Source organism: Phyllobates terribilis, unplaced genomic scaffold (genome assembly GCF_046119375.1).
Source record: "Phyllobates terribilis strain yellow unplaced genomic scaffold, ASM4611937v1 Scaffold_1__5_contigs__length_1240528914, whole genome shotgun sequence".
Lineage (NCBI taxonomy): Eukaryota > Metazoa > Chordata > Amphibia > Anura > Dendrobatidae > Phyllobates > Phyllobates terribilis.
The window spans coordinates 705,064,905-705,087,435 of record NW_027362761.1 but is presented as its reverse complement, the minus strand read 5'-3'; the positions used below and the strand labels follow the sequence as shown (position 1 = coordinate 705,087,435).

Below are 22,531 nucleotides of genomic sequence, written 5' to 3'. Positions count from 1 at the left end.
GCATTCTTTGACGAAAGCAAAGTTTGAAGGAGAAAATTATTCTTTCTAATAAAAATCATTATTTCTAACCTTGTCAATGTCTGGACTATATTTTCTATTCATTTTGCAAATCATTTGATAAATAAAAGTATGAGTTTTCATGGAAAACACAAAATTGTCTGGGTGACCCCAAACTTTTGAACGGTAGTGTATATATAGGTATATATATATATATATATATATATATATATATATATATATATATATACTTGCATGCATGGGCTAATATGCAATATATATATATATATATATATTTCCATATATATGTATAAATATATATATGGAAATTTTGTCCTGTAACCCCCTTACTTACTTACTAGGCCCTGCATACACAGGGATAGTTAATTCATGTTAGACGAGAGTGCTGCTTATTGGATGTAACGTGGGTGGGAAATATACTACTAGGTAATTGTGGGTTTAATGTGTGGTATTGTTGTGATATTACTGTATTATTGTCGTATCATCAATATATATATATATATATATATATATAAAATATATATATATATATAGTCGCCAGTTTGGGTATAAATATATATGTATGTAATAGACTGTAAACTTATGTGTGTGTAATAAATATTCTTTATTAGTACACGGTTTTGTCTCAGTTAGTATATAGTATAAGGCACAGATAACGTTAAGGCATAACTTAGTGGATATTAATTAATAATAGTCAAGTTCAATGGTAATAATTAATATCGGACCTTAATAGAGGTGTAGGAGAGTTCCCCCATTAATAACTGGTATTTTTGGAGGGAAAAAATCATGTGGGGTCCATTATTCTGTATGGCGCATTATATGGGGTCCAATATTCTGTATGGAGCATTATATGGGGCCCATTATTCTGTATGGATCAATATATGGGGTCCAATATTTTGTACGGTGCATTATATGGGGTCCAGTATTCTGTATGCAGCATTATATTATATGGGGCCAATTATTCTGTATGGAGCAATATATGGGGTCCAATTTTCTGTATTTAGCATTATATGGGGCCCATTATTCTGTATGGAGTAGTATATGGGGTCCAAAATTCTGTATGGTGCTTTATATGGGGTCCATTATTCTGTATGAAGCATTATATGGGGCCCATTATTCTGTATGCAGGATTATATGGGGTCCAATATTCTGTAGGAAGCATTATATGGGGCCCATTATTCTGTATAGAGCATTATATCGGGTCCATTATTCTGTATGGAGCATTATGTGGGGTCCATTATTCTGTATGAAGCAATATATGGGGCTCATTATACTGTATGGAACAATATATGGGGCTCACTATACTGTATGGAGGACTATGTAGTGCCCATAATACTGTATGGAGGACTATACTGTCCGGTCTAAAATGAAAACTTTTAAATCCCCCAGGGCACGCACTGTGCGCTGCGAGGATTCACCGATTTCTGAGCTATTGTAGAATTTACAATAGATATCACTCATGTAATGTAAGAAGTGAAATCTTTGCATTGTACTATATATATATATTTCTCTGCCGTATCTGTGCATCATGAATCGTGGTATGTGTTAAAGGGGCCCACTGAGACTCTTTCGCCCGGGGCCTGCAAAAACCTGGAGCCGGCCCTGGGAGAAAGAAATGGTAAATGGGTGTGGATTGGGGTGTGGCCACAATTTGCCACGATGCGCTACGCATGATGTGTCCCTCTTTCTCTTCTTCCAAAGTTGAGAGCTATGCATACTGGAAACACGAAAGTATGAAGGAGGCCTAAAAGACAGAGCATTTTCTGTACATCCAGTCTTAAATTAATGTCTCCAGACTGAGTGGGTGAAACCTGAAAAGAACTTTGATCTCGGGGCTAGATTCAAAAATATTTATAGACGGATCAGACACAGACCTTGGTCTGGGAACATCTTCCCAAGGTGGATCTCACAGTTGCCAGATTACCAAGGAGTTCTATTTTTCCTACAGAGTAGTCTTCGCTCCTTAAAGACCTGTTGGACCCCACTTTGCATTGGCAACTGTGCTATTTGCTAGAGCAGCAAGAATATGTCTGAATTAGTTATCTAACAATTTGGAAGAAGGGGTCTCTCAAGAAGATATCTAAATCAAGCTTCCACTTCTTAAATCACCTGTAGACCTCTTATGTGACACTTTTCTTGATATCCTAAAGTGCACCTCTAAGTCTTTAGCCACCACCAATTCAGAGAGAAGGGCTCTATGGGGACATCCCTTAAAAAAAACATTTTTGCCCCTTACCCTTTCAATCGTCAAGTCTGCTTGGTTCCCAGTTAGAAGACATACTTAAGGCTCTCACTGAAGGCAAAGGTTTGTCATTTCCGTAACCTAAAAAATTCTTCAGACTTTTTCAAGCACAGAAAAGAAGGTCAACCCAGAGCAAAAGAAGATTTGTTGCAAGGAGACAGTACAGGCCAAAGCCTGATTCAGATTCCGCCAAAAGAGAAAAGATGCAGCTTTGTGACATCAGTAGTAGGATAAAGATTAGCAAATTTCTATCCAGCTTAGTCAGTAACTTCCTTGGTGAGGATGGATTTTGTCGGTAATTAAATGAGGATATTGTTTAGAACTAAAAGAGTTCCCTCTCGACCGGTTTCTATTGGATCAAAGCAAAATCCAGTGGTGTGGCGCTTAATACAAGAATTCGTTCTAAAGGAAGCACTAGAAGAAGTTCCAGTTCAACAAGAAGGCTGAGGAGTATATTCTACCATATTTACAGTCCCCAAACCTGGAGGAAGGTGGCGTCTGGTGATAGCTCTTACTTACCTGAACATCTTCCTAGAAAAGAAAAAGTTCAAGATGGAGACAATTCAGTCCATATTAGCAATTCTTCAGAAAGAAGATAATCTATTAACCAGAAATCTTCAGGATTAGTGTTGAGCAAGTATGTTCTGTTAACCCTTTCGCCAAGTATGCTCGGGCCGAGCTCCGAGTATTTACAGCTGCTCGGTGATATGTGTTTTTTGTGCCTAAAACAGAAAGAGATTTTTTTTTCACTGAACTTTATGTACATGCATAGCAGAGACAAAAGGACAGTGAGAAAAACGCTGAAAAAAACAAACAAAAAAAAGCAAGAAAACAGCAACAAAAATCCCGAACAACTTCCCGGCAAGAGATCAGGTTTTGCTGCAGAAAATGAATGCTGAAAAAACCATGATGTGTGAACATAGCCTAAGTTTACTGGCCTCTCATGGGTTCCTAATCTCAGCTGTCCCCTTCCATGGAGTTGACGCTCCTGGGATTCATCAACAATTCCCACCAATTTATCAGTCAGGTTGTCCAGTGAGAGCATTCAGAAGCTTCAGAACAGTGTAACATCTGATTCACTCGCATCGTGTTATCATCAGATTGGCAATGAGGGTTTTGGGTACACTAACCTCTATCATAGATGCAATTCCATGGCCCAAGCTTCACTTTTTCTCTCTTCAGACAGATATCCTTCATCACTGGAACTGGAACCATTCGTCACTACTATCCTCAATGGTGCTTCCCTGGGCCACCAAACAAGATCTGCATTGGTGGTTGTCTTTAACCTGTCTAAAGAAGGGCCAGTCTATTTGGCCTTAGCTTGTCATCGGTTGGTCAGAGAAAAGGTCCCTAAGGACTCATTCAAATGTTTTTTGGTTTGTTTGGACGTGAAGAAAACAACTGATGAAAACCTGATTCAGCATGCTGACATAAACCAGTGTGTTTCCATATTTCAGATTTTACCATCAGAAAAAAATTGACTGATCAATTACAATGTTAAAGGGGTTGTCCGGCCTTAGGGTACAAGTCTGCAGTTAAACAAGCTGAATAACCTGCTCAGTGCACATCCTATCTTTCAGAATCATATAAACATACAGCAGGAAAGATACTTTAAAACATGATATTTAATTAAATTCTTAAAAACCAGTATATCCCTGGATGTACCAACCAAGATAGGTCCAACAAGACAAATTAACGATGTATCCAATGTGGGTCCAGTTAAATAACATAGAACTGCATGATCCTTATGGCACTGAAAAAAATATATATATATACAGTACAGACCAAAAGTTTGGACACACCTTCTCATTTAAAGATTTTTCTGTATTTTCTTGACTATGAAAATTGTACATTCACACTGAAGGCATCAACACTATGAATTAACACATGTGGAATTATATACTTAACAAAAAGTGTGAAACAATTGAAAATATGTCTTATATTCTAGGTTCTTCAAAGTAGCCACCTTTTGATTTGATGACTGCTTTGCACACTCTTGGCATTCTCTTGATGAACTTCGTGAGATAGTCACCGGAAATGGTTTTCACTTCACAGGTGTGCCCTGTCAGGTTTAATAAGTGTGATTTCTTGCCTATAAATGGGGTTGGGACCATCAGTTGTGTTGTGCAGAAGTCTGGTGGATACACAACTGATAGTCCTACTGAATAGACTGTTAGAATTTGTATTATGGCAAGAAAAAAGCAGCTAAGTAAAGAAAAAAAAGTGGCCATCATTACTTTAAGAAATGAAGGTCAGTCAGTCCGAAAAATTGGGAAAACTTTGAAAGTGTCCCCAAGTGCAGTTGCAAAAACCATCAAGCGCTACAAAGAAACTGGCTCACATGAGGACCGCCCCAGGAAAGGAAGACCAAGAGTCACCTCTGCTTCTGAGGATAAGTTTATCCGAGTCACCAGCCTCAGAAATCACAGGTTAACAGCAGCTCAGATTAGAGACCAGGTCAATGCCACACAGAGTTCTAGCAGCAGACACAGCTCTACAACAACTGTTAAGAGGAGACTTTGTGCAGCAGGCCTTCATGGTAAAATAGCTGCTAGGAAACCACTGCTAAGGAGAGGCAACAAGCAGAAGAGACTTGTTTGGGCTAAAGAACACAAGGAATGGACATTAGACCAGTGGAAATCTGTGCTTTGGTCTGATGAGTCCAAATTTGAGATCTTTGGTTCCAACCACCGTGTCTTTGTGCAATGAAGAAAAGGTGAACGGATGGACTCTACATGCCTGGTTCCCACAGTGAAGCATGGAGGAGGAGGTGTGATGGTGTGGGGGTGCTTTGCTTTTGACACTGTTGGGGATTTATTCAAAATTGAAGGCATACTGAACCAGCATGGCTACCACAGCATCTTGCAGCGGCATGCTATTCCATCCGGTTTGCGTTTAGTTGGACCATCATTTATTTTTCAACAGGACAATGACCCCAAACACACCTCCAGGCTGTATAATGGCTATTTTGCCAAGAGGGAGAGTGATGGGGTGCTACGCCAGATGACCTGGCCTCCACAGTCACCAGACCTGAACCCAATCGAGATGGTTTGGGGTGAGCTGGACCACAGAGTGAAGGCAAAAGGGCCAACAAGTGCTAAGCATCTCTGGGAACTCCTTCAAGATTGTTGGAAGACCATTTCCGGTGACTACCTCTTCAAGCTCATCAAGAGAATGCCAAGAGTGTGCAAAGCAGTCATCAAAGCAAAAGGTGGCTACTTTGAAGAACCTAGAATATGACATATTTTCAGTTGTTTCACACTTTTTTGTTAAGTATATAATTCCACATGTGTTAATTCATAGTTTTGATGCCTTCAGTGTGAATGTACAATTTTCATAGTCAAGAAAATACAGAAAAATCTTTAAATGAGAAGGTGTGTCCAAACTTTTGGTCTGTACTGTATATATACATAACTCATGTCATCAGTACCATACAAATACACCAGAAAAAAGTGACAATTGCAAAGAAAAGAGCTTAGTAGATTAGATCTCACCCAATTCAGATGTAGCGGGCCACCATATTCGGCTGACTTCCACGGATATCACTGGACAGCAAATGTGACCTAAATGCCCTGTCGTGCCCCCTGCAATTGCTCCCTCCCTAACAAGGGCAGTACCCAAGTGTAACTTTAACTAACCCAAAGAGCACCTCCCGATGCATTTCTCCTCCCAATAACGAGATATCATCAGGGGATGTACTTGTTGGGAAAATGCACTGCACCAAGGAGCATCACTGCTCCCTTATAAATGGAGCGCTTCTATACCCTAAAGTGATTTGTGCAGAAAATAATGCAAAAAGAGGGGGACCACAGTGGTGGTTCTCCCCTAAGGGGGACAGAGTGCCATCCTCTCCTCACAAAAACGGGGTTTCGTTATTTTCTGCACAAATCACTTTAGGGTATAGAGGCGCTCCATGTATAAGGGAGCAGTGATACTCCTTGGTGCAGTGCATTTTCCCAAGAAGTACATCCCCTGATGATATCTCGTTATTGGGAGGAGAAATGCATCGGGAGGTTCTCTTTGGGTTAGCTAAAGTTACACTTGGGTACTGCCCTTGTTAGGGAGGGAGCAATTGCAGGGGGCACAACAGGGCATTTAGGTCACATTTGCTGTCCAGTGATATCCGTGGAAGTCAGCCGAATATGATGGCCCGCTGCATCTGAATTGCGTGAGATCTAATCTACTAAGCTCTTTTCTTTGCACTTGTCACTTTTTTTTGTGTGTATTTGTATGGTACTGATGATATGAGCTATGTATATATTTTAATTTTTTTTATTTTTTCAGTGCCATAAGGATCATGCGGTTCTATGTTATTTAGCTGGACCCGCATTGGATACCTAGTTAATTTGTCTTGTTGGACCTATCTAGGTTGGTACATCCAGGGATATACTGTTTTTTAAGAATTTAATTAAACATCATGTTTTAAAGTATCTTTCCTGCTGTATGTTTACAAGTCTGCAGTTACTCTATTTGACTGCAGACTTGTGATTCCTCACATTGCGCGCATTGCGAGTTGTCAGGATTCTCCAGTGCCAGGATCAGCGGGCACGTGACTGCAAGTATACGATTTGCATACATGTGGTCACAAGCAAACCAATGTAAGTGAATTGTGGGAGGCCGGAAGCGTCTAGTTGGAATGTTCTAGTCGGAAGAATGCAAATCAAATCAAAGTGATCACATGACCGCCTGCAGCCAGCACCTGAGAAACCTCATAGAGCTTGCTGTTAGGATTCACAAGTGTGCAGTTGTATAGAGTGACTGCAGACTTGTACCCTAAGGCTGGACAACCTTTTTAAATATCGACACCATAAAGAGGGCATACTATACTAATGAAAAATCATTTTTTTCATGGATGCCATAATTTTCTTAAAAGTATTTATTACGTTCATTTCTATTTGTAGCATAATTTACATACTTTTCTTTTTATGGGTGTACTGTCTTGCTTGTATCTTGCCTCGGTGCATTTTGCCTATTCATACATACATTTTTTAATACTTCTTTATTTTTTCTTTTGCTTCTGCATGTACTGTATATATTGATGTATAGAGATGGGATCTCAACTCAGATGACATTTTTTTGTGTATTCAGCATTTTGTATCCTCAGCTTCCTGTGTATATTCTATATCTATAGCAGTAATAAAAATTTTCTTTACTATTATTGCGTCTATATTGCATTTAATGTACAATCCCTCACCTTATACTTCTATCTCCATCTTAAACTTGTAATACTTTGGCTCCATTTTATATACCTGATATATATTTTTTATACTATACCTTTTACCTCATGGTTATAATACTTAAGTTAATATTCTAAGCAAATAAATATATATACAGCTCCTATATCTATCTATGAACACTTGTGTGGCACAGGCAGTGTATCACCTTGCTAAGTTTAATATGATTTTGCCATTATTAATGTAATTGCCATCTGGAGTACTCTTCTTCATAAATATTTGGAGACCTTTGTAAGAATCATAGCATATTAGAGTTGGAAGGGACCTCCAGGGTTATCGTGTCCTGCTCAATGCAGGATTCACTGAACCATCTCAGACAGATGTCTGTCCAGCCTCTGTTTGAAGACGTCCATTGAAGGAGAACTCACCACCTCTCGTGGCAGCTTGGTCCACTCATTGATCACCCTGTCAAATAGCTTTTTGTAATATCTAATCTCTATCTTCTCCCATTCAGTTTCATTCCATTACTTCTCATGCTTCCATGTGCAAATGAGAATAAAGATGATCCTTCTACAATGTGACAGCCATTGAGATATTTGTAGACAGCTATTAAGTCTCCTCTCAGTCTTCTTTTTTGCAAGCTAAACATTCCCAAATCCTCTAACTGTTCCTCATAGGATATTGTTTGCAGACCGGTCACCATTCTGGTCGCTCTTCTCTGAACTTGCTCCAGTTTGTCGATGTCTTTTTTAAAATGTGGTGCCCAAAACTGGACGCAGTATTCCAGTTGAGGTCTGACCAAAGAGGAGTAAAGTGCGATAATGACTTCACGTGATCTAGACTGTATGCTTCTGTTAATACATCCCAGAATTGTGTTTGCCTTTTTTGCTGCTGCATCACACTGTTGACTCATGTTCAGTCTATGATCAATTAGTATACCCAAGTCTTTTTCTTAATGCTATCGCATACTTTTATTGTTCCCTGATGTGCATGCGCATTTACATGCCTGGTGGCCGGCCCGTGTGTTTAATATTTTGTTATGTATCTAGCAAAGATGCGTCCTATCAGGACTCTTGGTACAGACATTTTGCCTCTACCTCTTACTTACGCCATATGTTTTAATCACCAACTTTTCACACCTAGTGATCATTCAAACATCAGTATTTCACATACAAGTTTTATATGTGTTTTCATGGATAGAACTCATACCAATTATTATCCTCAGTCAAACTTAGAAAAGCTGCTATTGGTTGAACTAATAATATGAATTAGACTGTTCTGGCATACTGAATCACCCCTGAAAAAGTGGTGCCGGAATATGTGGAGATGGTGCACTTCTCCCCTCTCGGACCTTCATATTGGTTACATTTCCATCTGCCTGTAGCATCACATTTATATTTTACTTTTATACAATTGTTTCCAAAAGTTTGGAGACCAACATAAATTTTCGTTTTCACAAAGTTTGTTGCTTCAATGCTTTTAGATCCGTTAGAAACAGCTGGCTATGGTTACGGGTTATACAATTTGGACAAATATAAGCATACATTTTTATTGAAAAATACATAATTTATGTAAAGCTCATATTTACAGTGTTGACCCTACATTATTTAGCTTCTGGGTCAAATCCTGACTGATGACTAACCGTTTTTTTGCTTAATGAGTGCTTGGAGTTTATCACAATTTATGTGTTTTTGTTTGACCACAGGTTCTCAGTGGGGTTTAGAGATCTGGGAAGTTTCCTGGTCATGGTCCCAAAATTCCAAGGATTTATTCACTGAGCCACTTTAGTTATCACATTTGCCTTTTGTGACATGGTGCCCATTCATGCTGGAAAATGCAGTTCATTAACAAATTGTGCCTAGATTATTGAGATATCCCAGTCTGTAGGAGGCTTCACCACAGAAAATAACTTTACCCAAGCCTCTGCAGTCCAATCCCTGTATTTCCCGTAGAATGTCCATCTGTCCTTGATGTTTTTCTTGGAAAGAAGTGGCTTCTTTACTGCCTTTCTTGACACCAGACCAGCTTGCAAAAGACTTTGCATCACTGGGTTTCAGAGGAGTTACAGTCACTGCTTTATATACAGTGTGCAGCAGCTGTAGGCTCTCCCCAGAACTTGGACTGACAGGCTGTAAAGATGGGCAATATTATGTAATGATGTACTTAGCTTCTGCTATGCACAAATCCCTTAAGGTGAAGTGAAGATCAATAGGGATGAGCGGACACGTGGTTGTGTGGGTACTGTTACCTGACCCAAAATTCATTCCAAAGTAGGGTACGGGTACCAGAACACATCCCCCATTGAAAACAATGGGGACCCAAGCTTTTGAGCTGGAAAGCGCTCTCTAACAGACTTCCCCCGAAACCCCGAACTTTACAACAGACTCCCAGGAGAAGTAAGTATTTTAGCACCAGACACCAACTGTCCGGTGCACACCTCGAACTTCAAGTTCGGGTTCATTCATCTCTAGAGATCACGTATCCCCCATCAAAGAGAGCCCCCATCCATCCAGATCTGAGGTCCTTGGGCCAACGCAATGCCAGAGTTCCTCAGGAGACCAGTACACCCATTAAATAATATTGCATACAACCTTGTTTATTCACTTATCTACCTATCCATAGGGACACATTAGGGACTGCCACCGAGGAGAGGGGGTGCTAACCTCTGCAGCAAGACAGGGAACAGATTTCATTTCTTCTATTGTAAGAATAAATGAAATATATAGTCTATTACATATGTATGGATATTTTAATAGAGGGTATTTTTTTTTCTGCCATCAAATTGATTCTACAAAACAAAAGTTTTAGTGGGTTGTGCCTAATGCAGCAATTGTTCGCAGTAGGCAGACACCCCATTGTTCTGAACATACATACTTTCTATGGTGCACAATTACATTTCAAGCTGCTCATGTGTTGTATCTAGCACACAGATACACAAGCCTGAAATAAAAATCCATTAACACACGTAACTGAACCCTGCAATAGGTTGTATATTAGATTAAAATAAAAAAATTGCTGTTAGGGTATGTGCACACGATGCAGAAATGCTCAGGATTTTTTCCTGAGCGTTTCTGCATCTCTCTGGCAGGAAAAAACGCATGCGGATTGTACATGCGGTTTCCTGCCAGGGACATGCGGAAATGAAGCGGTCTTCACTTTCATTTCCGCATGCGGGTTGACAAGCGCTTCCCAAGCGATTTTAGCATCACTTGGAAAGTGCTTGTCAACTTCACACTATATAAATCCATGCAACCGGCATGGATTTATATAGTGTGTGAATGTCAAAAAATAAAAAATAAATCTATACTTTACCCTCTGATGGCCCCCGGTGTCCTGCTTCATCGGTCCCGGCTGCCGGCAGTGAAGACTTTAGGACCTTCCGACGTCAGCGTCACGTGACCCGTCACATGACTCTGACGTCAGCGAAGGTCCTTCATTCAACCGCGAAGTGCCCGGGAAGCCGGCAGGACGCAGCGTGGGCCGTCAGAAGGTGAGAATATATATATATATTTTTTATTTTATTTTTTTTAATGGTACCTGGGTCTGGATGAGAGTCCTCTCATCCACACCCGGGTACCATCCACACATTAGACCGCATGAAAAGCGCATCAACATATACAGTGATGCGGATTCCATGCGGTCTAATGCAAGTCAATGGCGGCAAAAGAGCAGCGTTTCCGCAAAATTAATTGACATGCTGCGGATTTTTGACCGCAGCGTTTACGCTGCGGAAAAATCCGCATCATGGGCACAGCACATGCGGATTTCCATTGGGGAACATTGCTGCCCTTCTACCATACGTTTTTCATGCGTTTCCGCGGCGTTTACGCAACTGCAAAAACGCCGCGGAAACGCATCGTGTGAACTCAGCCTTAACCTTAGCATTAAGCAGGGAGTTGGATACAATGACCCTGGAGGTCCCCTCCAACTCAAACATTTTATGAACCCATGGATTTGCTGGACTTTTTGAACAAGAAGGCACCTCCTGAAATAAGAGGCAATTTACAATGATATTTAAAAGCAGGGTTGTGGAGTCAGAGTCTGTGTCCATTTTGGTGGCGTTGGAGTCGGTGTAAAATGGACAAACTCCTAAAATATATAATAAATTGGGTACAGTAGTACAATGCAGGATGTGCTGTAAATGTTTTCATAAGAATTTGGGAAAGTTATGAAATGTTCTATAATTGTCTGTTCCTGATCTGCACTTTACGTACATGCGCAGTAGTGAGGCAGTGCTGTGGGATCAGAGGTCAGGGAAATTGAGGAGTTGAAGGTTGGTTTACAGTCTCCACAGCCCTGAGTAGATGGTTGCCTCCATTGTAAAATGTGGTGCTAGCCACTTGTTCCATTGTCCCTCTGCTCTGGCCACTCAGGGGACCCTCCGTCCTAAAAGGTTGTTAGCAATAATAGGTCATAAAGGACAAGGGTTTGTTTGGCTACTTTAAGATGCATGCTGCAATTGCACAAACGATGTACATGGAAATGATCTTAATGGTTTGTCTATTTTACGGGAGGAAAATAAATAAATAAAAAAATAATACCAGAAGACTTTATTCCTGCTACATATTTTATTTTGACAAACGGAATTTCTACTTTTCTGGTTAGTGTACTTTCATTTCTGGCTACATATAAGTGTGCCCCGGCACGTCTTACCCTTCAGTACCACCAGAAAAGCAGTGTACCTGTGAGTAAGTGGGGTAACCCTGAGGTACAAAATGGAGTTTAGAAACCATTAAGAAAAACACAAATTAGATGTGCAAATGAGGGCCATGAACTGGATGCATTCTGCACCACAAAAGTAAGCCCCAGACTCAAGCGGTTTTTCGAAATGAAGTCAATGCTTTGAGCACATTGAGATAAAGTGATCGGATACAAGCAGAACAGATCACACAAACTTGAGACACAGGAAGGCTGAACGTGGTGGTTTTGATGCCATTCTTACTACACAAGACTAGAAAGGAAAACTTAGAAGACCAAGAGGAGCAGAGGGTTCTTCCAGTGCCCACGTCCTCCCTGCTGTCTATACAGACTGACATTACCAACCCACTCCTCTAATGGCAACATTGAGATCAAGGCAGGAGAACAGAACGAGGGCCAGAAGCGAAGCCACCCTACATCACAGCGCTGCAGAATGTCAGCGAACAGCACCTCTTCCTGAAACACCCACAAGTGGGGGGAGAAGCACACGAACAGTTCTCACGCACAGACTGCCAGGAAATACCTGGTACACAGAACAGAATACGTCACTGTAGGCACAGTGGGTGCAAGGGGGAAGAGGGCCAATAATCTCTACGGAGAGGAAGTTAACAGAAAGGGAGGAGGGTGGGAGCAAAAGTAAAACCACAGCTTACCATGTTTACCAATACTGCATACAGAATGAATTCAATCATAAAAAATAGATATATACTCTGCTCCGAGAAGGTTTAATATATAAAAAAAAAAAAAAAAAAATATTTAAACAAAAAAAAACTAAACTTGATCTGGGAGCAAGGAATAATAATAAAAAAAAAAAAAAAAAAAAAAAATTCAACATGAGGTAAATATGATAAAAACGTAGAAAGCTTGGACAGCACAAAATGCTGCCTCCCTCCCTGCTACTGTCCCCACCTCAGAGTCACTTATCGGGTGAGGATGGGTGAGAGCCACAGCATGCAGAACAGATCCCACCCCAAAACCAGGCAGAGGAGGGACAGAGGCCCATAGCATAGTACAATGATGCTACATATGACAAGAACGGTGATGATTCAGGGGATGATGCATTTTAAATAAGTCCGTTTAACCTCATCCCAGGTAATTCCAAGTACTAAGTTCTATAGGAGCAGGAACATCCTGAACAGCAGCATGTCTGAGGTTTAGTCAAGAGCAGGTGAATTCTGAGAAGCATTTCCAAGCTCAGAACGTCTGTGCATTCATGTATTATGGAACTGGTCTGAGGGTTGATGGAAGGGTAAATACCATTTCCAGGAACAAGAGTGTGCATTATTGCTTTCACACTCAATGCAGTTCAAACCTGTAACGCCTATGACAGAAGCGTTTAAGGCAGACTTTTATTTATTTTTTGTTATTCAAGTCAAAGAAAACTTAAGGTTTGACCGTGTATTGTTTTCCTCCGATGACCACAAAATCTTTAATCCAAACTTAGTCCTATATTTTTCAAGGTCCATTTACAGCTGAAGAAGCAGTCCTGTGGATCAAACCATGAAGGAACATGCCTCATGCAACCACAAATTCGGAGTTTATTTCAGCCTTCACATCTGGTTTCCACAGCGAGTCCTCAAAGTCCATCTCAATGGCACCCTCTCCGCTCGATGTACTGCTGTTACTGCTGGTCCGGCTAGACTTTCGTGTAGGAAGCCACTGATAAGGAGCTCTGGAGTCTCTCCGTGCCTTCCGACGCAATCTCTTTTGATGCATAAGCAACTGCAAGCGTTCTACTTTGCAGCGAGTCGCCCTATTTTCTGTTTGCCGCATACGATCCCCTGTTAAGAGTAACACAAGTTAAAAATTTGACTTAAAATGGAAAATGTCAATTTAGGTGCTACAGCCCCCTACGGGTTTATATGCCTGCAATATTTATAGGTTCAGATCACAAATGGATAGTAAACCAAACGTCTAAGTCTACACAATTTAAAAACATTATTCAATCCCAAGCACAAGTGGTGGGAGGGGGAAGAAAAAAAAAAAAGAAGCCTCTGGACATACAATCACTTGATATTCTCATGTCTTAAATCAGTCATCTATGCCGGTGCAAGATTCTCCTTTCGAAGACGACATATGTGCAATAGGGGGGTCTTTTATTTAAACAGCCAGTGGATTATCCGATGCACACAAGCATTGCATTTTTTATCACGAATCTCCCACAGCTTCCTGCTGTATAATGGGATCTGCTCACCCCTCCCACACTCAGCCGTTCTTTGTTCTCCAACACAAAACACACAGAATGAAACCGGCCAGATGCATGCCCCCTCCACTTCTCACCCACACCCACTGGAGGGGTGGAGGTCCCCCTTACAAGTCTGTCTGGATACCAACTGACAACAGGAGTCAAAGTGTGAGAATATGTACACTGCTCTCCAACAGAAGGAAAGTATCAGACCAAGAAAGGTCCGATTGCTTCTAATTAAACACACCATCCCCAGTAGCAAGCCACCCACCACTCTGAATGTAGGAGCACACATGCTGTACAGACCGAGCACCAAATCTGTGCCTGGGACTTCTACGCAAGTGGCCAGATTTCCTTCTAAACCTAAGAGATTCCATTTTTTTTTTGGGGGGGGGAGATGCAAGAACATTCCAGTACACCTACTGACAGGGTGGGAATAAGTCCTTTGTCTAGTCCCTCCCTGCTGCTAACAGAACAAACAGAGGTCAGGTAACCCTTTCAGTAGTCAGACATTCTTTTGGCCATATTTAGCACCACTGCACAAAAGGAAAAGTGTAGCTCTAGCAGGCAGCTCCAGCTTACTCACCAGTAGGTTTGCACTGACGAGCTTGGGGCTGGGAATGTGCCGCTGGTTGGCTGGTTTTCTGGGGATCCCTGGTTTGTGTAGAGGTAGCCTTGGCATTTCTGGTCTGGGATGCACACTGTGTATGGCAACGGAGTGTTGTAAGCGAGGGTGGCATGCCCTGGTAATGGCGAGTAGCACTCAGCAAGTCATTAAGGATCTGTAAAATTGTCCCAATGTCTCGGCGAGGACGCCCTGTGCTATCCTGACAGTGCGGGTGCAAAGTGCCTGCAAAATAGAGATAGAACCAGTAAGGTACTGAACACATTCAGCAATCACATTCATTAGAAATACCAGCTCTACAGCCATGATTAAAAGGCGTTTTAAGGGCATCATTTCTATTATACAGTAGCAAAGGTTTTTTTTTTTTTTTTAAATAAATACCCCCCAACTTCATCCCTTGGGCGCTATTTAGACCCATTTAGCATATGGTAACCCTAAAGATACCAAAAAGCTAAATACAATCTATGTTCATATAAAGCAAGGATAGCCATCTGGTCTCATTTAAAGTGACCAGGTGTTAAAAGGAATGAAATGGTTTTTGCTACCCTAAGGACAGCAAGATACAGGGGAATAGAGACCCTCATTCCAGCAATGCGTCACTTAATTTACTGGGTGCAGCAGTTTTGATTGACCGACTTGTCCACTGCAGATCCATCAGCTCTCTAAATGCCGAGCTCTGTATAACCCACCACCACCGATTGCATACAGAAAGCTGACAATCAGTGGTGGAGGCGCGGTTGGAGTACATGGCAGCAGGTCTACTAGCCCTCCGGGAGACAAGTGAGTGACATCACTGGACTCAGGGTCTCCATCCCTACATTAGGTAGCAAAAACCTAGTGACAGATTCCCCTTAAGAAGGTCCGTTTCAGCAGTCATCTGAAGTCTGGATTATATAGGCATGTACATTTCTTTACGTGTGTTACAGAGGTGCTAACTGTCAAATATAGCCTTTTTCTGGGACTTGTCATAAAAATCTATATGGTGGAGGGTGTTCAATGTGACCACCACATATCTGCCCTACTACTGATGATGTGGACTTATAAAGTCAAAACTGGTAATACCCTTACCAGAAAATGTCCCCGAGAAGACTCCAGGAGCATGGTTGACAAAACTTTCTATAATGGCACCAGGTTTTCGGGGTCGTGCAGATTGAGAAGGACCACCAGCTTCACTACTTCGAGTGCTGCTGCTACATGGTACCTGCTGAAAGAAGGATGTATGAGAGGAAAACATTAATACCACTAAAGAGCTCACTTGTTCGAGAGGTCAAGATGAAGAAGCCCAAACACTTGTCTGAGGACCTTAAATAAGGTTTGGAAATCTTCCATTATTCTTAACGTGAAAAGAGTTAAAGCTGCCAGTGTACTCACCTCTGCACAGGGCGATACGGCCACACCCTCTCCGTGCGAGCGGAAGACGCTGGTGGTGAGGGATGAAGGATGAGGAGCATCGCAGCGAGCGGAAGAAGCCGGTGCTGACTCAGTAGGCTGAGAAGAACCCTGTGTACAACCTGCCAGTCGGGAGAGTACAGGTGTGGCGCTTGTATGCAGGGTGCGGAAGTGAGGGGCAGCATTGTGCTCCGTTCCTCTAGTGATTAGATGGCGGTGCTGGAGGTGGGAGCCCCCTGCTTGCTGGGCAGCCAACTGAAGCTGTACAAACATCATATGATCCCCAACACGGAGTGCAAGAGTGAGTGGTGAGCGTCCAGATAAGAAGTCATTCACCTTCAGGATAAAAACAGACCAAATGGTTTTAGATTATAGCAAAAAAAACATGGATTATAATAAACTGACCTGGAGAGTGAACATCTAAAACGAGACCTCAATTTCAATATGGCCATGTAATCTAATCAATACCTGTATCAGCCACTCATCCTAAGGACGGCTTCACACAACTAGCATTCAAGGTCCTAGTACGGACTGTAATACATGGACGGCTGTGGATCTGCTCCTGACCAGCATATAAGACTGCCAAGTTCAGGTCAGGAGATCTGTGGCCCCTCCATACTCTGATGCCAGTGAACCGTAACCCTCAGCCGACCTTGGTAACAGGCCTCGCCAACCGGCAGAATGTGACCAAACACCAGGCTGCATTACCAGAACACCAGCTACACAGAAGCAGCACACCATCACGACTCCATCACACAGTCAGTCATGATTTCAGCACCCCTCCCCCACGTCACGACTCCCCCCACCCCCGCATCACTGGACAAAGAGCAGAACATTAACCCTGCAAGAGCTGGAGACAATGCCTAAACAGCCTGTGTGTATGGCAGGTACATCATGTACTGTTCATGTATGTGTGAATGCAGCTACTCTCCCGGTTTTATCAGGCTGCTCTCTGACTCACCCCCCTCCAGCCCACGCCTGCAGGAACAGCTAAAAATAGCAGAGTCCAGCACGCAGTCGGGAGAACAAGGCCAAGGGAGGGAGTAGGGGGAGAAGGTACAGAAATGGGAAGGCTCTGTAGGGTGGGAGGCTAAGAGGAGGTATACAGGGCAAGGAGAAGAGTACAAAGGCAAATGTGTAAGGAGCAGCAAGCAGCGAAAGCCGCTGTGCAAGCAGTGACACGGAATGACACCGCCAGTGACGGTGCTGCGGTGTTGCAATAAGGAAGTGGCAATAGCTTCGAACAAAGAAGTCTGCAAAACATGCAGGCAAAAGGTCACAGTGTAGTGAAGGAGACTTCTAGCACTGCCACATAGCAGGCATCTGCGACTTTAAGAGAGAGTATGGGAACGGCACAAGGGAGGGGAGACCAAAAGGAGTCACCACCCTCAGCACCATCTGATTAGTAACCGGCTTGTTTGTCAGTGGAATGGCATGATCTGCGTCATACTGAGTATGGTGACATCACAGCGAACGGTCTACCGCCCACCTGCCCCCACGCCAGTCCTTCAGGGTTACTCACCTGCGTCTCTGTGAGGCTCTCCAGGGCCTGCATTACGGACTGCTCTGGGCGAGACATCTGGGACTAGAAGAGAAAAAAAAGAGGGTCATTACAGGGCAGGTTAGCCAAGGCCCCTTCTGACACCATATCTGACAGGTAAACTCACCATAAGACCAGACTCAACCGTTGGCAGGAGGGTCAGCCTGCTCCCGTCCGCAACTCCCAAATCTTGTAACTTCCCAGAACTTAGCCGCCTGAGGAGACAGAGAAAAGGCTTACACCTCTGCCCCGCTGCCAGCACATACGCCATCAGGGTCACCCAGCGAGACCTTGTGGCCAGAGCCCTGGGGGATGAGATGTAGGGTGATGGGGAAAGTGAAGAGAGATGTGGGGTGAGGTCACCCAGCGAGACCTTGTGGCCAGAGCCCTGGGGGATGAGATGTAGGGTGATGGGGAAAGTGAAGCGAGATGTGGGGTGAGGTCACCCAGCGACACCTTGTGGCCAGAGCCCTGGGGGATGAGATGTAGGGTGATGGTCTCCCGGGGTGACCTCCCCCTACATCTCACTCAACCATCCCTTTGTGGCCAGAGTCCTGGGGGGGGGTGAGATGTAGGGTGATGGTCTCCCTGGGTGACCTCCCCCCACATCTCGCTCAACCTTCCCCTTGTGGCCAGAGTCCTTGGGGGGGGTGAGATGTAGGGCGATGGGGAAGGTGAAGCGAGAGATGTGGGGTGAGGTCACCCTGCGTTACCGGAATAGAGGGGGCCACACTGAATGGACCTGACAGGCATCACCAGGACAAAGGCACAATGGGCTGTGGGCAGACCCTGCGGGCACATGGGCGGCTGTGGGCTGGGCAGCACATGCACTGGGGGAGCAGGAAGGAGGCAGCAGCCACTCAGGCCCTGGAAGTTTCGCTACACAAAGACCCACCTCCCCGGGGCGCAGAACAAAGGACGGAAACACCGGGGACCCGCAGCCCCCGGGCTGCAGGACAAAGGCCGTGCTGCGGGGCCCCCACCCCCACGGTCGGTGCCGGGACTGCAGGCTAGCGCGGAACTCACGTCTCCCGGTGCAGCAGGGTGAGCCGCTCCTTGGGCACCTTCAGTCGCTGGGAGATCCGACGCTTCAGCCCGTCCACCGTTTCTTCAACTGGCACAGAGAGCTCATAGCGAGTGCCGGTGGTGCTGTGAACGTTCAGGTTCATGAGAGGCTCTCCTCCTACGTTCGTGCAGCTCCGGACACTGGGCTGCTGCTCCATCCGGCGATCGTTCTCCAGCTCCGCTCTGAGCTCCGGTGTAAAACTAGCAGACAAAGTTACACGAGCAGCCGCGATAAATCCCGCCCCCAGACCAATCACGGCGCCTTTTCACCTCCCCCACGTGGCGATAACGTGAGCCCTCCCCCAGGCTTTCCAGCCTATCCCCAGCAGGAGTGCATAGTGCTTCTCGCGGCCCCGCCTGCCTGTAGCCACGCCCACCTGACCATTCATAATAAATCGGATATAAAACAAAGAGAATCAGGAGCAGGCGGATGTCAGGGAGGAACAAAAGTCCACGTACCCCAAGAGCCGGGGGCATGACCGCCACCAATCACTGCCACCTCTCCCTGCTCTCTAATGACTGCCACCAATCACTGCCACCATGCCCTGCTCTCTAATGACTGCCACCTCTCTCTGCTCTCTGACTGCCACCATGCCCTGCTCTCTAATGACTGCCACCTCTCTCTGCTCTCTAATGACCGCCACCAATCACTGCCACCTCTCTCTGCTCTCTAATGACTGCCACCACTCTGCTCTCTAATGACTGCCACCATGCTCTGCTCTCTAATGACTGCCACCAATCACTGCCACCATGCCCTGCTCTCTAATGACTGCCACCTCTCTCTGCTCTCTAATCACTGCCACCAATCACTGCCACCATGCTCTGCTCTCTAGTGACTGCCACCATGCTCTGCTCTCTAATGACTGCCACCAATCACTGCCACTATGCTCTGCTCTCTAATGACTGCCACCTCTCTGCTCTCTCATGACTGCTACTAATGACTGCTCTCTAATGTGCCCCTCTAAGAATCCCTGACATAAGCCGTAATCCGCAGCATGCTGAGAGTAGTGATCTCCTCCTTGTATGTAGAGTTCATGACTGGCTCCGCATAGATACATTTATGGTGGGTAAAAGCTGAGTGAAGCCGGGGTTCTAGCATCAGCCCACCTGAAATAACATGTTATAAGGCCTGGCTTCTCTGTATGACATCATGTACACAACAGCCCTGTACCATCCCATCATACCGCATTAATGTGGAGATTTCTGTACCGGTGTGACGGCATAAGACTGCACAGAGCATCGGTGTGACGGCGTAAGACTGCACAGAGCACCGGTGTGACGGCGTAAGACTGCACAGAGTACCGGTGTGACGGCGTAAGACTGCACAGAGTACCGGTGTGACGGCGTAAGACTGCACAGAGCACCGGTGTGACGGCGTAAGACTGCACAGAGTACCGGTGTGACGGCGTAAGACTGCACAGAGTACCGGTGTGACGGCGTAAGACTGCACAGAGCACCGGTGTGACGGCGTAAGACTGCACAGAGCATCGGTGTGACGGCGCAAAACTGCAAAGAGTACCGGTGTGACAGCGTAAGACTGCACAGAGCATCGGTGTGACGGCGTAAGACTGCACAGAGCACCGGTGTGACGGCGTAAGACTGCACAGAGTACCGGTGTGACGGCGTAAGACTGCACAGAGCATCGGTGTGACGGCGTAAGACTGCACAGAGCACCGGTGTGACGGCGTAAGACTGCACAGAGCATCAGTGTGACGGCGAAAAACTGCAAAGAGTACCGGTGTGACGGCGTAAGACTGCACAGAGTACCGATGTGACGGCGTAAGACTGCACAGAGCATCGGTGTGACGGCGTAAGACTGCACAGAGCACCGGTGTGACGGCGTAAGACTGCACAGAGCATCGGTGTGACGGCGCAAAACTGCAAAGAGTACCGGTGTGACGGCGTAAGACTGCACAGAGCATCGGTGTGACGGCGTAAGACTGCACAGAGCACCGGTGTGACGGCGTAAGACTGCACAGAGTACCGGTGTGACGGCGTAAGACTGCACAGAGCATCGGTGTGACGGCATAAGACTGCACAGAGCACCGGTGTGACGGCGTAAGACTGCACAGAGTACCGATGTGACGGCGTAAGACTGCACAGAGCATCGGTGTGACGGCGTAAGACTGCACAGAGCATCAGTGTGACGGCGAAAAACTGCAAAGAGTACCGGTGTGACGGCGTAAGACTGCACAGAGCACCGGGGTGACGGCGTAATAAGACTGCACAGAGTACCGGTGTGACGGCGTAAGACTGCACAGAGCACCGGTGTAAGACTGCACAGAGCTTCGGTGTGACGGCGTAAGACTGCACAGAGCACCGATGTGACGGCGTAAGACTGCACAGAGCACCGGTATGACGGTGCAAAACTGCATAGAGCACCGGTGTGACAGCGTAAGACTGCACAGAGCACCGATGTGACGGCGTAAGACTGTATAGGAGCATGCTTGTATATTGTCTGGAATATGAAATAATAAGTTGTGGCGTGGTGCAGTCACCAGATCACATGCCACATCCAGGAGCAGATCCCTGTAGACCCAGGCAGCAGGGTGATCCTCCTCAGCAGGGGACCAGCTATGTCACATGGGCCATGTTTTGACTTCCTGTCAGGAATCCCTGGGCGCACAGTCATCCTCTTCCCACCCAAAATGTGTGCTCTGAGGCACTATAAATAGATTCGGCTGCACTGGAGATGGAGACTAGATTTTGAGTATATGTATAATACCCTCCAGCTTTCATTTCTAGAGGTTACCAGGGCTGTGGAGTCGGTGTCCATTTTGGTGGAGTCAGCATGAAATGGACCGACTCCTAAAATATATAATAAATTAGGTACAGTAGTACAATGCAGGATTATTATTATTTATTATTATAGCGCCATTTATTTCATGGCGCTTTACATGTGAAAAAGGGGGTATACATAGCAAAAACAAATACAAAAATCTTGAACAAAAACGCAACGGCAAACTGGTACAGAAGGAGAGAGGACGTGCTGTAAATGTTTTCATAAGAATTTGGGAAAGTTATGAAATGTCCTATAAATGTCTGTTCTGTTCCTGATCTAAGGTTCTAGACATTTTGTTGAGATGAATCTGTGCTGCACTTTATGTACACGCTCAGTAGTGACCAGTGCTGGGGAGTCGGAAGTCCGGGACATTGATGAGTCAGAGTCAGTGCTTTGGCTTACCGACTCCACAGCCCTGGTTATAACCAGAGAAGAAGGAAGACTGTTGTGTAAACCAAATCTAAGACCAATATTTGGGCTCCATTCATACTAGCCATTCTATCGACCACCATTATTTTCCAAAATATGGTTACAGTTTATGGGATTGCGGGATATCCTTGACCTCAAAGCTTCCCTATGGAAGTTAAGTTGCAGGTGACCATCGGAAACAGACAACATGGCTGAAGTCCTTAGGGTATGTACCCACAATCAGGAAATAGCAGTGTATTTTCGCTACACTCTAATCACCCAGTTAAAGCCGCATACAGTACAGACCAAAAGTTTGGACACACCTTCTCATTTAAAGATTTTTCTGTATTTTCATGACTATGAAAATTGTACATTCACACTGAAGGCATCAAAACTATGAATTAA

General features: G+C 44.6%; 1 protein-coding gene across 2 annotated transcripts; it reads right to left on the bottom strand.

The window, feature by feature from the left end:
- Positions 1-11,970: 11,970 nt before the first annotated feature.
- MIDN (midnolin) lies at positions 11,971-19,201 on the bottom strand. Of its 2 annotated transcripts, none has more exons than XM_073686042.1 (7): positions 18,898-19,201; positions 17,999-18,086; positions 17,854-17,916; positions 16,314-16,667; positions 16,011-16,143; positions 14,904-15,167; positions 11,971-13,913 (listed from the first exon to the last, which is right to left on the bottom strand). In XM_073686042.1, exons 1-7 carry the CDS (start codon positions 19,092-19,094, stop codon positions 13,648-13,650), a joined length of 1,365 nt encoding a protein of 454 aa, XP_073542143.1. In that variant the 5' UTR covers positions 19,095-19,201; the 3' UTR covers positions 11,971-13,647. The 2 variants fall into 2 exon arrangements, with proteins under 2 accessions (XP_073542143.1, XP_073542133.1); XM_073686032.1 differs by having other exon boundaries at positions 16,011-16,146; positions 18,898-19,199.
- Positions 19,202-22,531: the final 3,330 nt, after the last annotated feature.